Below are 18,338 nucleotides of genomic sequence, written 5' to 3' on the forward strand. Positions count from 1 at the left end.
GAAGAAACAAGGCGCTCATTTATTTGTCCGGCTGTCTGCGCCGTCCTCGGGACTGTTTTCATTTCTTGTGTAGCGGAACACACAAACACTAAACACGAAGCTCTGCTCTGCTGTGACTTCAATGGAGTGAAATGTAAACTTTAGGCTCTTCTTCAGCTGTCAGGGCAGCGAGGCCAAACGGAGCAGAGGGAACTCGGGCCGGACCACGCTCGCCCTCCCCTAGGCTGGGCTTCGTAGAGAGTGCTGGGGAGCTGGTTCTAGTTATTCCAGAGGCAGCGCTGGGGATGAGGAGCCGGATGTCGCTGATGGTTTGCTCGGTTTGAATCCAGGCTACAGGGGGTGGGTCAGTACTGTAGAGCTTTTCAGTTCAGCTCAGCCTCTGGAAGAGGATGTATCTCCATTGGTCTGATCACAGTTAGAAGTAGGACTGCACAATAGCCCCTTTCACATGTGCACAGTAACCCAGAAACCTTTCCGGACATTACCCGGGAGGAGCTTTCCACCATATTTTGCAACAGCAACTTTCAAGAGTGGGTTTCTTTTGCTTCTGTGTAGAATTTCCCGTCATTTGGTGTCAAGCAGTTTGTGGTCGTATCCTATTTAAAGGGAATGCAGTTAAAAGAAGGCTGCTTAAAGTAGCTAGCTATGCTAACCCAACATGCCAACAGGCAATTTAAGAAGTGTGTTTGTTTGTTTGTGTGTGTGTGTGTGTGTGTATATATGTATGTATATATATATATATATATATATATATATATATATATATATATATATATATATATATATATATGTATGTATGTATGTATGTATGTATGTATGTGTATATATATATATATATATATATATGTATATGTATGTATGTATGTGTATATATATATATATATATATATATATATATATATATATATATATATATATAATGAGAGAGAGAAGACATGATCTAAAAAAGCTAGCGTCAGCATGTATGGGCTTTTAGCCTGGTATGGAGATCTGCTCACATCCCTGGCTTAAGAGTTTGAGCTCCCCTTCTGCAGACACCAGCACAGGAACAGCTGTGGGCATGAGGTCTGGTTTCCATAGAAACACGTCTAAAGGTGATGAGCAGCTCTCCTGTATCAACAAATGTTACATTATCCAGTTTAGCCTTTCTCTGGTGGGCGGGGTTTGCGTATGTTTTAGGGGTGTAAATATAAGAAGTCAAGACTGTGATGTAACAGTTTTGGGGTTTTAGAACTGACCCGTTTTACAGCTCTGTTTTGGTTCTGCTGGATGTTCTTTTGAAGGAGGAACAGCAGTGTTTGAGGTTCATGGTTTGTAACATGTGCATACTGAACTCAAATTATTCAACTACACCAAAATAATTCATATAATAATAATAATAATAATCCACCAAAATTTCCATATTAGTGCACCATTAAGTAACGTATTACTATCAGACAGATGCTCAGATGTGAATGATATATCTGAAGGCGCATTTATTAGACTCCAGAAGACCAGAAGTGTTGTTCTGATATTGGGCTGCTATTGTAACCCTCTGCTACTAAACATAATCTTAGCACAACTATATCATACTTCATACAGAGCTCTCAAATTCCATAACTTCCATCCACCTTCTGATCTTCTAATTCGCTTCTTCCCGGTCAGGGTTGCAGAAGGTCCGGAGTCCACCAGGGATCATTTGGTGCAAGGCAGGAATGCCCCCTGGACAGGGATCCAGTCCAAATTCCATAACGGTCCATCCCTAATTAGAACAATATCCTTCACAATGTAAAGGTCCTTTGGCCAACGGTGTAAAGACTGATATGGTGATACGAGCTATACTGAGAGCTGCTGTGGTAATACAGTCCAGATGCACAACAAAAGTGAGGGTGATGTGACCCCACATGTGAACTGCCCTCCAGACAAGGAATAGCAAGGGTAATGTGTGTGTGTGTGTGTGTGTGTGTGTGTGTGTGTGTGTGTGAGTGCTGGGGGAGGAGTGAATCTGGAGCAGTGCAAATGTGTGTGAATGTGCTAAAAGATGGCGAGGTCCTGAATTTAATAGCCAGGATGAAGCTCTAAGAACATTTGATACCCAGTTCTAATAACATTGACCTCCAGGATGAATTTCTAATAACTACAGGGGGGATTCATCTGAAAAAGAGTGCGCACACACACACACACACACACACACAGACACTCTGTCATGTATATGCATGGTCTGGCGTGAAAGCAGAAGTGATTTATTGTATTTACAGTGCAGTCAGACACAGTGTGGAGATGACTGGTGGAAAAAGGGCAAGCACACAGTCCTCTGTATCTGCACTCCTCTGTTGCTTTCTCAGTGCTACACTGGCCCACTCACACTAACTAAACAAGACCTCAACCAACCAACCAACCAGACACAGTCAAGCAAATCAGTCACCTCAAAGGTCCATCTCCTTCTCCATGTGTGCAGGCCTCTTTGGTTGAAGGTCATTCTTTGCTCTCCATTTTGAATCGCCCCTGGTTAAGACGTTGGTGCGTTCACCGGCTGTGGGTTACCGGAGATACAGAGAACATTCTGGCCGCCGAGTGTCTCCTCTGTACACGCCATAATGAGATCCTGCATTTGTTCTGTCCTCCCACACTCTTCTGGTCTTCATAAGGAACGTCCTTGAGGTGGAAAGCCCTCGGCAGCCCACAGAGTTCTGTCACCAGCGCTCAACTCGAACGTTTAGAAGAAGCCTGGTTTCGTAACTTGTGTATCTTTGTGATGAATGACGCCGTCACTAAGATGTCAAACGTCCTCTGCAATAGATGCGGATACAGTATACACAGGTTCTAGTGCTAGGTCATAACTGAATACATTTGAGGGTTTTTGCATTATCTGTACTATTTCAGTATGATAGACTAGCTTATAAATAAGTTAACAATATATAATACAACTTTATACTTTATTTTACGGGACTTCACATGATACAAAAATATGGATCACAGTGTATTTCCTTTGCAAAGATCTGAAGTCGCTATGAACAAAGACGTTTCAAAACATTTAGTGGCAATAAATTATAGAATCAATATCTGACAAATAATGAGTAAACAAATCAATTAAAAGATGTAGAAAATAAAACGGCTCCGGCCTTTAAAATCTCTCACGGTGATCAAGTTCAAAGTAAGCTCGCTCCCCTCACTCGTCTGATGAGTCCCCCGTTAACGTTTGTTTTCCGTCGCTATTCCATTCCCCATCCCCCTGTAGGACCAGCGAAAGGGAGTCCATCTAGCAGCAGGCACCCTGAGGGCCGCTTCGTAACGTTAGCGTCTCTGTGTTCGGTTAGCTCTGTTAGCTGCTTGGTTCTGATGGTTTAATCCAGTCTCCTCCAGTACTTGGGGATGCAGTGACAGACTTCCTCGCTGAAGATAAAACCCTCCTCACATCGCCGCCTCTTGGGGTCCACATGACACGGCAGCCTGTAGCAACTGCAGATGAGAAAGAGAGAGCAGTTTTGAATTTATTAATAAGAAATAAAGGTGTCATTAATAAGGAGCCTTGTGAATTTCCCCACTGTGGGACTAAAAAAGGATTATCTTATCTGTCATTCTTGTACAGTAGAATGAAATTCTTCTTTTTAAATATCCCAGCTTAGAGCTGGGGTCAACCATGTTACATCGCCCCTGGAGCAGAGAGTGTTAAGGGCCTTGCTGGTCCTTGGTATTGAACCCAGTGCCCTTACCACTGAGCTTTTACTTTCCAGTTAAAGAAACTGTTCAATGATTCTTACTCCGTTTTAATTTGGCTTCTCATCAACTGGTTTGAGAAATAAGAAAACTGTGGTTTGATTTTTATCCAAAACCTCATTTTAATGGAAATCAGTTCCATTTAACAAAGCATTTCTTCCATCATCTAAAGCACACTTTGTGACCACTGCAGATACAGCAATTTAATGTATGACTCCTAACCAACTGACCATTGTGTACTGTTAGGATTAGACTGTCTAGATTAATGATAAAACAACAAAAAAAAAACTATCTATTTTTGGTAATATTAGCCCCAGTGTCAGATAGATGATCCCTGCTCCATCATGTCAAACATAAATCAACTTTGATAAGGCAATGTTCCTTGGCCTTTTGGACCAAATAAATCAGCCACACATCCTCCCAGGCAGTCTGGCTGATCACCTGCTGCACTCACCCAGAAGATCTGGCAGGCTGTGAGAATGAGTTCAGCTGTAATTAGGCAACACACTACTGGACCCAGACTTTATGTTATGAGTTATGAGCAGCTGTGTACCTTTCCAAAGATCAAAAAGGTCAATGTGTACAAACTGTATCTGTCATATTCCTTAGATTATTATTAATAAAGGCAGTCTAAAACATTTCCATCATTAGTGTTCTACTGGCTCCGTAACAGTGTGCAGTGCTTGGACCCCAATAATCGCCAATTTATGGCCAAATGTTTGCCAAGTGTCCATAGCGGTTAGAACTGACTACATATATCAGTGTGTTCCACTTCAATTTCAGGAATGAACGTAATGGAAGCTGACTGTCTTGGTTGCTCACAATTATGTTCACATATGTATTATATTTTTCATCCACTGTTAAGAAAAAAAAGCTACAAAAGAAAAAAATGAATATAAAAATGAAACAAAGAGAAAAAAAGTAAAAAAAAGTGTCTCTCTTTATGTTGTGTATGTATGTTTATGTATGTTTTTATGTCTTATTTCTGATTGGTCCAAGCACAAAGCATTTTTCACTGATAACTTTACTACCTCACTCGACTCAATATTTATTACACATTCCATAATTTGCACACTACCCCCAATTATGTATTATCCTCTGTCTGTACTGTGTTGTGTTGTCTGTCTGCACTTGTACTGTGTTGCACTTGTGTTCTGTATGCACTGTGTCTATGTTGCACCATGGTCCTGGAGGAACGTTGTTTCGTTTCACTGTGTACTCTGTATGTAGTTGAAATGACAATAAAACCCACTTGACTTGACTTGACTATGGTGGAGATGCTTGGTTCTAGCAGCGAGAGAACCACACTCCTTTCCTTGGTTCTAAACCAGCTCTGAACGGCGCATTCAGAACCTAGGAGGAGGCTAATGCTAATGCACACACACTCAATGATCTGACTGCAGTGTTGTAAAGGAACTGGGAACTGAATGGTCAGGTGTCAGTCAGACTGAACTGTAAGATATTAATTAAATCAAAAAGAATTTAGTCGGATTTTAAAAACTGGTACTAAAGGAGTGATTTTACTGCTGTTTATTATTGTGGATTCGCACAACTTACCTATAATGGGCAGCTGTATTATTGCTAAAGCACAAAGATAGGGTTGGATCGGTATTGGTCGATAGTCAGCGGTAAAAGACTCTGATTGGATTAGGGGGTAAAAAACCTTGACTGGGACATCCCTATTCTCCACACTCACCCAATACTCCTCTCTATTACAAACGGCTGTTTATGGAAGGAAATGTGGTTCTTCTATGGCATCGCTTAAAGCTCCTTTATTTTCAGGAGTGTACACTGTTGAAAATCTCCAGATTTCACCAGATAGTTTAACAGTTTGGACATCTGTAGATAATCTGCAGTGGGCTGAAGTTTACCAACCAAATAAAGTGATACCACATGAAACAACAAGCTGAACCATAAGTGTTTATAAGGCCAAGCCTCTCCCCAGTTGCCCCCCGCCTGTTAATCCTTACCTGCACGTGGCCGGCTGGAACCTCCTTCCTCTGAGGAAGCATTTGTTGGGTGACTCCGTGCACTCGCACAAGCACTTGGTGCGGTTGAGCGGCTGGGCGCTGGGACACACCTTGCTGCAGGTGCACTGGCAGGTGTCCTTGTTGAAGGTTTGGTGAGGACCACACGACGAAGGCTGTGTTTTACATGCGCACTGGCAGGTGTTCTTGTCCAGGTAGCGCCGTGGCCCGCAGCCGGCCGTCCTCAGGTCCTTCCGGCACACACACTGACACGTGTCCTCGTCCAGCTCTTTGTTCGGCCCGCAGAAATCCTGATTGAAGGAATCTTGGTATGTGGGAGAGAGAGAGAGAGAGAGAGAGAGAGAAGCTGAGTCAGCATGACTAACATTAGGATTGCAAAATAAGAGGAAATGAATGATATGTTCCTCTATTTTTAGGGTAGGAGGTATTGGGTAATCTAATGGGAGGCCTTGGCCTGCTTTCTAGCTAATTTATTTAAGTAAAGAATGATGTCCAGGACACATTTTTGTCAGACACGATAAACTGTTTAGCATTGTGCATTCCTGCAGAGCCTCCAGCGAGATGCATTTTCCCCCATGTCCTCAAAGTAAGATGTTTGTCTTTTAGGCTTGGCGACAGGCCAGTCGCAACGGTTAACATGACACAGTCTTGCCTTTTCTTTCCCTAAATATACATAAAACAGTGCAGGGACTTGGATAAAGTAAGACTCTTTTTCTCGTTCAGCTACAGTCATATAAAAATAACCTAAACACCACATTAAAACTTGAACATATAAAAAATCAGGACATATTTAAACATCTGGATGTTTGATTTTCATGTGATCAACACTGAGAGATGGAGGTAGTCTAACTAAACTCACACAACTGCAGAAACGTCTTTAATCCTCATTTATAAAATATAATTAATATAAATGTAAATTTCCTGTGAGAAAAAAGTTGCCCCCCCCCATATTTATTACTCAAATTTGTAGAATCAGACTCAGCTGCAGAACATCAGCTGCAGATGGTCAGAACATGGTTGGAGAGGATTATTCTTGAGGAGTCTGTCTTATTTAAACCTCAGACGTTTAGTCTGGTCCTGTCTTGATGGTTAAAGTGAGGTGATGAAGATCATGGCCAGATCCAGAGAGCTCTCTGAGGCCTTCAGAAAGAAGGTTGTAGATGCAGATGGGTCTGAGGATGGGGTTTACAAAGATTTTCGAACAGTTAGAAATCACTGTGACGTTTTATCAATTATGTATATAGTTCTGACTAGAGGAGGATGGGTCCTTTTTGTGAGTCTTGGTTCCTCCCAAGGTTTCTCCTCCAGCTCTGAGGGAGTTTTTCCTTGACACTGTTGCCTTTGGCTGCTCACTGGGGGGTTTTTAGGTTTTTATGTTTTGATGATCTCCTGTCCTCTTACTCATTCCAGTAAAGCTTCTTTTCGACAACGCACATTTTCTCTTACAGGAAAATGGGAAGGATATTAATTAGGTTTCTATCAATTCATTTCTGCAAGGAGGAGACTTTGCTGTCAAATACAAAACATCAATGCTAGACTGAAATAGTTTGCCAGAGGACACCACAATAAATGACCAGGGGTTCAGGACTAATGTGTTTGAACAGATAAATCCAAATTGGTTTACAGATCTTTACAAAAACAATTCTCTTTATCTGTAGATACTGTTTGAAAAAAGATCAAATATCGCTGTGTCCAGAACTTAATAGTTCATTGAGTGTCATTGAGTGTTTATTCACAATCAAACTGCACTAGTGACACCTAAAAAAGAAGCTGACCTGTTTCCTCCTGTGATGGACTGAAAGATTAAACCATCTAGACTAAACATTCAGCTTTTATTAAGTTGAGGCGGAAAGCCTTTAAACGGAATAAACTGTAATGTAACAAAAGTTTGTTTTCCACCTTGATATGTGGTAACCGTGGGCACAAACTATTTTTTGCAGTGTGGTTTCCAATGATCTGACGTTCTCTCGGGAACTGCCAGAACTGTTCTAATATAATTGCCTCTACTGGGCTATTTTGGCCCGGACCTGTGTTTGTCTGGTTTGACAGAGTAACCACTTATAAACCATGCCATGGCCCTTGTTTACAAAAGAGCAAATGTCTCACGGTCAATCTAACCCACTGTCAGATCCTGAAACACTGGGGCTGGTTTGGGTGCTACACCACAATCAAACACACAAGTATCAATCCATATTTTCATGCAACAACTGTAACAGTAGAGTCAGTTTGAAAGCTCAATTACGAACAGCTCCAACAGCACCACAGCCGCCCTGGGAAAAGGCTCAGAGTCTGAGTGACGGAGCTTGGTAAGAGAGCATATTGGACTTTTGAATAGTCTGGTGGGTGGGTGGGGGGGGGTGTTATTCGAATGCCACTGCATGAAAAGTGGCCTGGCAGATTGCTGCAACGTTTGGGGATTTTCCGCAGTTAAACTGAGTTTCATCTTTGATGTCTACTAAGTTTAATCCCACACGCTGTATTATGTATGATATGCTGCATGAAAAAGACACTTCTGCAAAGTCAGCAGAGACGACGTGTATTATGAGAGAAAAGGGTATCGGCCACAAGTGCAGAACAACAGATGGGTCCACAGAAACCACCCCATTTACACAGCTACACTTTCTCAGAGCATTCCAAGCATGTCCTTCTGTGAGTTCAGGAGTCAAATGGTAAAGATTAAGAAAGAAAGAAAAAACGGATAGAGAAATGATAAATGGCTATGGCCTCTCTCGCTGAGGCAAGTGTGTACCTCCAACTTTCTTTATCTGATCCTCCACAGCACCTAAGGAGGCAGTTCTCCCAGCTGTATCTGAAGTGCTAATGGAGTGTCCACCGCCGCGATTTACGAGTATACTTACACAGTTACTGCACAGTTTGAATGGAATGATGGATGATTGCTAGAGCTAGCCATTTGCACTTGAGGTAAATCCACCTCACTGGTAGGCTGAGGGTCCGGTCACAGAACCCCTGGCTATAGGATGAACAGCGTGTCTGTTATAGAGTAGATTTCAGTCTGTGTAGTGTCGGGCCTCTCTGGCAAAGACATGAGCCAGGAATGAGATGCTATCTGATATTTCTGCAAGTTCAAAAACCCTCCAAGGCTGGGATCTTGCTCCTGGGGCGGCTGGGCTTTGATGGAGAGACATTTCACCAGTCCTCTCATGACGATTATAAAGGAATGCAATGTTGATAACAGTAATCTTTCACTTAGGTGCAGGCAGTGTTCAAAAATGTTCGAAATGCTGATCTGATCTGATGTCTGTCTTTTCTAATCAGAAAATCCTTCTATACACAGTGATCTAAATTGGACCCATGAATCTGAAAGTTGCGATTCTTTTGGCATTGATTTGTCACTGTTAGATTGGCTGGTCTTAAAATTGTACGATTAACGTTGAACACTAAAATGTCAGACAGATTTCTTTGGACAAAATATATTTTTTAACATGTGTGTGTATTGGTTTAATTGTTGTAATCTGTAATTGTTGTAAAAAGTGGTTGTCAAACCACCTTCAGGGACCCCCAGAATGGTCCACATTTTTGCTCTGTATTGTGAGTGAGGAATCCTTAAGGACCAGTTTAAGAACCACTGACTATATTAGAATTAGAATTCCTATAGATCTCCTATTTGTGCATTCTGTCATTCTGTGGTAGGCGTCATATGCACCATTTTTCTCTATGAGCAACAATGTTTTTGAAAGTACACCCCCCGTAGACCTGTCGACTTATCATACAACATATAGACATGACCTCGATAATGTTTGCTGAACTTGATATTGCCCACTGTGTTTATTTATGTGTATTTTAGCCAGTTTTGAGTTCCGATCTCTCGTCTGCTTTCTGTTAGAGACAAGCTCAAGTACTGAGCACAGCAACATCTAACACAGTGAGATTTTATTAAAAACAATTACAACTGCTAAATATTCTTGACTATCAAAATTATCAAAAGGTCACTGCTCTTTAAAATGGTGTCATTGCCTCAGTGATATAAACTGGCAATAATATATTGTATAATTATTAATATTAATAATATATTTATCTTAAAATGACTATAATATCATCATTTCTTTAGCACAATTCTTTTTGGGCCTATTTAACTCTGAGATCTGAGGCATTGTGACCAGGCCTACCCCTCTCCCTCAGTTAAGGATTTTGTATAAACACTAATCTAAACCTGACACATGAATCTGAAAGTTGATCTAATGGGATTGAGTTTTTACTGTTAGTTGATTCTTATAGAAATTCAATAATATTGAACATAACAAGAGTAAACATAACGTAATAAGGTTAAACATAGCTAGGGACTTCCATTATTTATTGGCCAAAATAAAGCTCTTCAGTTTACATAGTAAAATGTGTTTATATTGTTTTTAATTGCTTTAATCCATTACAGAAGTGGACCCCCAGATGGTCCACATTTTTGTGTTGTGAGAAATCCAGACAGTTTGGGGGGTTTTGCACTATACATGTCCGAGTTGTGCATTCTGTCAGTGTTTCTGTGGTTGTCTTTATGTGAATGTAAAGAATTCCAGGTCTAAGCTATTTTTCTTTTTTTTGAATGTCGCTGCTGTTGGAATAAAACCGTTACGAAGCAGATACGCTTTATTGTCCCCTCCTTCTCATTTGTGTGATACTTTGGTGAGGCTGCCAGTCTAGCGATGCTAGTTCACAGTGTTGCTAGCTTACACTATGTGTTAAAAAGTTTGTGGACACCCCTTTTAATGAATGCATTCAGCAACTTTACTTTAACCATGGCTGATGCAGCTGTGCAAATGTGCCCACATACACAGAGTTTGTCTAGTCCCTGTAGAGAAGTACAGCCAATAGTATAGGACTCTCTGGAGCTGAAACACATGATCATCATGTGCCAGGTCTTGGCTAGATGGGTATAAAGCCCCCCAGCATTGAGCTGTGGAGCAGTGGAAGAACTGTGTTCTCTGGAACGATCATGGTGCTCCATCCAATACTTTTGGGGTGAGTTGGATAGTCGTGGATGAAGTGGGGTGGTGATCATCAGCCAACCTGACCTCACTAATGTGCATCTTATTAAATTTAATCAATTCCTCACAGCAATGCCCCTCCGAAATTAAGTAGAAAGGATTCTCTGGACAGTAGAGACAGTTGCCCAGCAAAAGCAGGATAAACTCTTTTTAATACCCTAGATTTCAGAAGTAACAATGAATGAGCAGGTGTCCCAATACTTTTGTCCATATAGTGTAAATGTGGTATTATTTATAATTATATTTACAAAAAGATGATTCAGGTTCAGAATTGCAGTCCTGATAAAAAGGATTCTACAGAATTTGAGCAGAATACATCTTTGGACCATTATGGCAGTCAGGGTTGGGGTGGTCACTTTGAACTTCTCTTAAGATTTATGTCTAGTGGTACACGTTGACCCCAGGGTGCCTGACTCCATTCTTCCATTCTGATGGTGAGTGTATACACCTCTGGCACTAACAATCTGCATTAGAACAGGCCTGTCAAATGTGGTTTAATGTGAAGTGAACAAACACATCTGCTTCCATACTGTAAACATGCTGCTGGACTAATACACACACACACACGAGAGAAAAACGTCCGTCAGAAAAAAAGAGACAGGGGAATGGAGAGAGACATGTGGACAGCAAGAGAAAGACAGCGGGACGGCTAGAGAGAGAGCGTGTTGACTCAGGGGTCTTCGGGTGATGTTTTTGTGTGGTGTGGAGCATTTGTGACCAGTGAGCACAAAGGCGAGGGCAGCAGTTTGAGAGTCTTGCCATCACAATAGCGAGCCTTGTGTGGGTTTACTGCTGGGTTAGAGGGTTTGCTAAATATTATGGTTCCTAAAGCACAGTCTGGACGGGTAGGAATAAAGCTTTTTAAGATCAGTATTATTTTAGGTCTGGTTTGTTGACACAGACTGCACACAGTCACGTCCCCTGAGCATTAACTGACATGTTTTTGCTTTGTGGACCAAACTAGAGTAAATAAGTTTCAGCCACATTGTAAAGCAGCTAATTATGGGGCGTATTATTGTGACACACAGTCATAAGGTTTGGACACCCCAGTTCAAATGACATGCTGTGGTGATTTTAGTGGTGATAAGTATTGAAGGCATTTTTCCTGCATATTTTAGAGAGCAATTATATATATATATATATATAATATATGTGAATATATCTTCTTTTATTTTTTTTTTTTACTGAATTTAACATAAAACTTAAATATAACAAACTGCAAAAATGTGATTTGCCAATACTACATCTTAAGTAGTATTTTACCCCAAATACAGTCATGTAAGAGATTTACATCCCATTAAAACCTTATGTGTTTTTGTTTAGATTTAAACATGTGGACATTAGATCCTTATTTGAACTACTGAGAGATTGAGGTAATATAACTAAACACACACAACTGAATAAATGTCTTTAATCATCATTTCTAAAATATAATATAACCATCCTATATATATATATATATATATAACTCTTCTAGAACCATCTACCAGTCTCACAACAATACTTTCTCTCCGAGGGTTTCCTCCTTGCACACCTCCAACACCAAGCTTGCTCAGTATCTTTCTCTAGTATTTTTGATAGATGCTGTACTTGGCATCAAATGTGGTGAGAGCTAGCTAGCTGCTACTGTGATGACATTTTAGGATTGTTGGAGACTTCTTTACTCATCTTGTGGTCTGATCTTTCGCATAACTTGTTAGAACAGTCGACCTGGCCATGTTGGCACTTGTAAACGGTTTAGCGGTCAGGTGAACGTCTGATTTCTAATTGTTCTCCTTCTTTCTGAAGGCCTCAGAGAGCTCTTTGGATCTGGCCTGGGTGATCCCACTCAACAGTCCAAGAATCTAGAGCAAAAACATCTAAATGTCTGAGGTTTAAATAAGACAGATTCCTCCAGAGTCCTTTCTGACCATGTTCTGATCATCTGCATGTGATGGTTTTTCTGTCTTTTACTAATTACTAATTATGTAAAGCTGCTTTGTGACAACAACAGTTGTAAAAAGCTCTACAAATAAATTTGACTTGACATGACATGTTTGACACCTGATTCTAATTTGACATGTTTATCACTACATAATTAGGGGGGGTTCAAACTTTTACCTCACATGAAAATCACGTAGTTACTAAATACATTTTTACAAATGTAATCACTGGCTGGTCTAATGTTTTCACATGCATATATGTTGAACTGAGTAAATAAACAGTAATTGTGTGATAAAATGTGAAGAACTGTGGGGAACTGAGGGCTGAAGTTCAGCACAATCTGTTGATTTTGCTGCTCTAACACACCAACTTAACCTGGCAATTGACAGGTGAGTTGAATCAGGTGAGCTTAAGCAGGAAAAGCACAAAACTGTGCAGAAATCCAGGCCCCCAGAAATTCCTCATTCCTGCTGTAGAGGATATGACTTATTTACACAGGTATGAAGTATGTTGAATATAACACCATCGACACATACACTCTTACATTCTCCTGGGTCATAAATGTGTAGTAGCTCTTACCCGAGTGGTGCTGGGGGAAGAGTGTGTCGTGAGACACACATCTGCATAAGCTATTGCTCCAGCTCTGGTTCTTCGAGCATGTTTTATTCGCCGCATGGCATCTGCAGGGGAAATCAGTGATTAGCCATGAGACAGACGGTAGCACGGAATAAAGCATAAAGAGAAAAACACACGCATTTTGTCTTCTGATGCCGATTTATCAGGGTTTTCTCCGAACTTTTTACTTATGAAAGCTCAGCCAGTGAATCTGATCCTAAGGTAAATTAGCTTTTAGGAGCTTGAACATCTCCAATACAAAACTCCTCTTCAAACGAGTCCTCAGAAGACCTCATTTTAGCAAGTGAATAAACAAACACGATTCTGATTAAAGTTTTAAGTGAACACAAACACTCCTCTCTTGGCCTCCGCTGTGCAGTTTTTATGCCTTGTGAAATATATATAAAACTCTTCACTGGGTCCTTGCCTGAAAGCAACACATGTTGGTTTGGCTAGCCTCAGCGGGGTCTGTCAGCGGCAGTCTCAGAGGAGCGGATTTAGTAGGAAAGGAAGAGGGAGTGATGCTATCACAGGCTCTCACTGTCCCTCAGAACAACAACTCCTCCTGGAGCTGCCAATTCACTTTCAATCCGATGGAGAAAGGCCCGTCTGGCAGCGAAGGGAGGAATTTCCCAGAGGGGGGCCATGGCAGCATCAATAGACAGAAAAACCAACAGCGTTCGGTGAACTCTTTGTGGGTTCATATGAAGAATTAAGAATTGGTGATTTGACAGTGTGTAAGAAACATACAGCAAAATCCACTCAAGTCATTTTGAATTCACTGGTGCAGGCTGGTCAGGCTCACAATCAGAACGCACTTTTGTCCACGTCTGTCAGACAGGGGTGGGGGATGATCACATGCATCATGATACCTTTAGGAATTTTTCACAATGCACAATACGTATCAGAGATTAGAATACAAAGTTTCTTATAATGCAACAATAACACATGCCTGATTATGCTTTTCTTCGTAGTGAAACATGTAACTGACCACTGTTCTCCATGTAAGTACTGACAATATCCATGGCATGCTCAGAAAAGCATACTGTATTTATTTTAAGGGGTTATGTTAAGATAAGATACAATGAGATTGTATCTTATCTTGATCTTATTTGTGAATTCAGTGTTACAGCAGCAAAGAGATAGCAAGTTATAAAATTCACACTCAGTTATAAAAAGTTGATAAATTAGCAATATATGTATAATAGAGATAATAGTAAAGGTCAAAAACTCTACAGAACTCAAATATTTACAGACAATTAGTTGCTTTAATAATGCAGGCAGTTGCTATGGAACTGCTAGGTGGTTGCCACAATATTTTATGTGATTGCTATGGCATTGCTAGGTGGCTGCTATAGTATCCCAAGTGATTGTTGTAATGGTTGACATGGTGGTTAGTATGGTGGTGTTAGATGGAGGCTATAGTGTTGCCAGGTGATTGCTATGGTCTCCCAGATGTTGTATGTTCTTTTAGGTATTCCCTGTGATATACTGTTAAAACTATCCTAAGGAACTTTTGGAGGTTCCTCAGAGAACCTTAACAGTTTTCATCCACAGTATCAAACTAAAGAACCTCCAAAAGTTCCTTAAGGATCTTATATTTTTAACATTCTTTAATCCCATGTAGTTGGTTGGGTGCCACTAGTGAATTTGTATTATCATGACATGGGAAGGGCATACAAACTTTTGCCCCATACATTAAAATGGAGAATAAACAGTAAAAAAAAATCTTCCTGTAAAATCAGATTACACAATCACCCCGAAATGTCTTGAGATGGAAGTGTTCAGTTCTCAAAATGCGGAAGAAGTTACCAGCCATGGTTGCCAACAATCCATAGGCTGTAGAAGAACCTATCAGCTAACAGCTCCTTGTGGTTGGACACTGAGCTGAAACATCTGCACAATTCTGCACTGTACTGCACCACACTGTAGTGTGTTCACCAGTAGATCAATCCAGGTCCTTTACTGGTGTTCACCCTGGACCTAGGCCCAAAGGCTTATCACTGTTATCATCCATCCATCTATCCATCCTTCGCTGTCCTCCAACTGCAGCAGTATGGCGCACGCCTGCAACTACTGTGCATTAGCTCCAACCAAAATAAACGTTGCTCTGGCTCCTTCTCAAACAGAAATGCAAACCAGCCACCTGGGCGAAAGAACTAGAGCAGTTCTGAAGGCTGCAGGACAGCAGGCAGCTGTATTTGTCTGCTGAAGCTTCACCATAGCTGACCTGAGCTTTCTGCTGATGTCCACGGGCGATGGAGATGACATGAAGCGTAAGACGCAAAGCATTACTTGCATCTGGTCAGGGCAAAGTTGTCTGACGGGGTCATTTCCGCTCTGATCGCTCTGATACGAGGAAGCTGTCTTCTCCGCTTGCATGCCGTGAAACTGACAGACATGAAGCGAGGGGTGGGAGAAGAAATTGCCACACTGATGACACCTAAAATGCCTGCTTTATGCATATGCCTACATGAACTGTCAAATAAATCATCACCAATGGCCTTTTCACAAGAACTGAAAATACAAAAAAGATGTCTATTACACTACTGGCTTATGGACCAGTATTTATTTATTTATTTATTTATTTATTTCAATGGTAAGCATTTGGGTATGACATTTCTGTCAAGCAGTTGTAGAACCACAAATCTCAACCAGACCACTGAAATATGCTCAGCGTATTCCACAGGCTGCTGTATAACTCCAAGACTTCATTCATCTCAGCCAATACAAATGAACAGCGAAGCACAATACTTCTGTGGACCCCCAGTAAGATAGCAAAGCTATGATTTAATGCACTTCCATAGGGACTCGCTGGGTGGAATTCAGGGAAAAGTACAGAGAGAACAGCTGAGGTGACAACTTCAGACTAATGAATATTTAAGTATATTCAATTTATCACAGTGTTTGCTGTTGAAGGGGCTGTGAACAAGGGAACTGGGGCCAAAAGGTTGAGCTATGGGTTCTTCTATAGTTAATGACAGACTGGAAAAACATGCCAGACCTGAGTTTTTTGTTCATGTAGCGAAAATTAAATTAAAGAAATAAATGATTGCGTTTCACTGTTGCACTGTGTGACTAAACCTGTGACTGCACCCTAACATCTGCTCAAGCTTTTTCTTATCCCTTAAGAATGTAGAGGAATTTATGTCCTCTTGATACTAATAAAGCAAAAAAAAAAAGAGCTGTTTGAGCTTCTGCTGCCCACAGTCCAATTCCTGCCCTATTCATGAGGTATATTCAGTTGTAAAAAATTTTCATTTTTAACATATTTTAAACAAACTGGCATTTGAACAATATTAAGAAATGAAATTGGGCACAATAATTAGATTATTAGCTTATCATAATATATGTACAGGACCTCCATCATTTTATGTGACCTTGATATTGCCTAGTGTGTTTCCAAGGGTGTGTTGCTTTTCTGCAGGTGCACTGTTCTGTCCTCTTGTCTGAGAGGACGAGTCCGAGAGCAGACAGTGGCATCTATTGCGTAGAAAAACAGTGCAGTGCGCATAATGGCAGGTAGTGGTGTAACATAGCGCCTCCCCACAGTTCGGCACGTATGTGAACCGTGGATTTACAGTCAAAGGTTAATAATATTCATGTTACACAGGTTGCAAAATGTAGAGTTAGTTGTAATACCCAAGTACTCTTGTTGGTGTAGTGTTGTGTGATTGCCCAGCTGAGGAATTAACCCTATTCTGTCATGGGAAGGCAGTGTTTTACCCCCGATGCTACACAAACCAAATGAACATGCACTTAACACTTACACTTATTTCCCTACTAAAGGTGTTAGAATGTGAATATGGCTGAGCTCTATGGTCAAATCTCAACCAGACCACTGAAATATGCTCAGTGTATTCCACAGGCTGCTGTATAACTCCAAGACTTCATTCATCTCAGCCAATACAAATGAACAGCGAAGCACAATACTTCTGTGGACCCCCAGTAAGATAGCAAAGCTATGATTTAATGCACTTCCATAGGGACCTGTTGCAATATCTGAGCCCCCCCCAAACATTCATTTTTCTTACCATGAAACAAAAGAGCTGGAGAAAATGTGGTCAGCAAAGCATATTAAATGGGGATTACCATTTAAAGTAACATAGGCTCGAGCCTTGTCTGAGAAAACATCCCCTACATGTTTGTCACTAAGTGCTTCATGCAACGGAGCAGACGTAGTAATGAAACCTGGCTCAGATGTGAGCCTCCTGTCTAGGTCCAATCGGCTAGACACAGTCTAAACGTCCTGATCGTTACTAAAGTTACTACTACTAATAAAAACAATAAAACATTTAAGAATAGGAATAATTTCACACAGCCACAGTCGCTTCAAAGTTGCACAATACAATCTACCCAAGAGTAGTGGTTGAGAGGGAGCGGAAGTATTCTGAGAGAAGAGCCAGGCCTAAAATGTAGAAAGCGCGGTACAAGAGAGAATGGATGTAGGTAAGGTTCCAGAGTTCCCGAGTTCTCAGACAGCTAGCAGACCTAAATCAGAGGACCTTCATTTACAAGACAGAACATCTGGATGAAGCAGTTCAGACATATATGCAGGTATGAGACCATGCAGGGCCTTGAAGGTTCTCTTTTCAAGACATCCTTAAAGGTATAAAGGAACGATTCCTTACGTTTCTACGGGTCAAAACCTTTCTTTTTGCCTGCAGTGGGTTAGATTAGGGTTAGAGGTTCTGAGTCTGGCTTGGAAAAGCATTAAGATTTCCACTTACAGCATTTGGAAGAAAGTCTTATCCACTTCCAATCTAATCAGGTTGCAGAGGTAGGTGACTGCAGCTCTTGCCCATGTGTGTGTGTGTGAGCGCAGGAAACGTTCACACCCTGCGGAGAATGGGGTCGGATGTAACAGCTCGAGTTACAGGTTCACCCTCATTAATCTCCCTTTAACATTAGGTCAAAGGTCAGGGCCAGTTGGCATGACCTAGGGCAGGACGAGGTTCAGACTTCTAAAGGAAGGCGGTCTTCATGTGTAACTTTCACTTCTCACCCCTGTCCTGTCCGTCTATGCCCAGCCCCAAGTCTGCACTCAGCACCTTCAACAGCGGTTGATGTATGGCCAGCGAGGACCAGGCAGTCATGTGGGGTCACATTATGAAGGCTT

At 41.2% G+C, this 18,338-nt stretch overlaps 1 protein-coding gene across 1 annotated transcript in view; it reads right to left on the bottom strand.

Annotated features, from left to right (window-relative positions):
* Nucleotides 1-2,281: 2,281 nt before the first annotated feature.
* vegfc (vascular endothelial growth factor c) overlaps nt 2,282-18,338 on the bottom strand; it is a 61,682-nt gene continuing 45,625 nt past the window's right edge. Inside the window, exons 5-7 of the mRNA XM_072677157.1 lie at nt 13,184-13,284; nt 5,667-5,988; nt 2,282-3,438 (exon numbers count right to left, since the gene is read on the bottom strand). Of these exons, the coding sequence (XP_072533258.1) occupies nt 3,324-3,438; nt 5,667-5,988; nt 13,184-13,284 (538 nt within the window). The 3' untranslated portion in view covers nt 2,282-3,323. The remainder of the gene's footprint in view (nt 3,439-5,666; nt 5,989-13,183; nt 13,285-18,338) is intronic.

This window comes from Salminus brasiliensis, chromosome 4, assembly GCF_030463535.1.
Source record: "Salminus brasiliensis chromosome 4, fSalBra1.hap2, whole genome shotgun sequence".
NCBI lineage: Eukaryota > Metazoa > Chordata > Actinopteri > Characiformes > Bryconidae > Salminus > Salminus brasiliensis.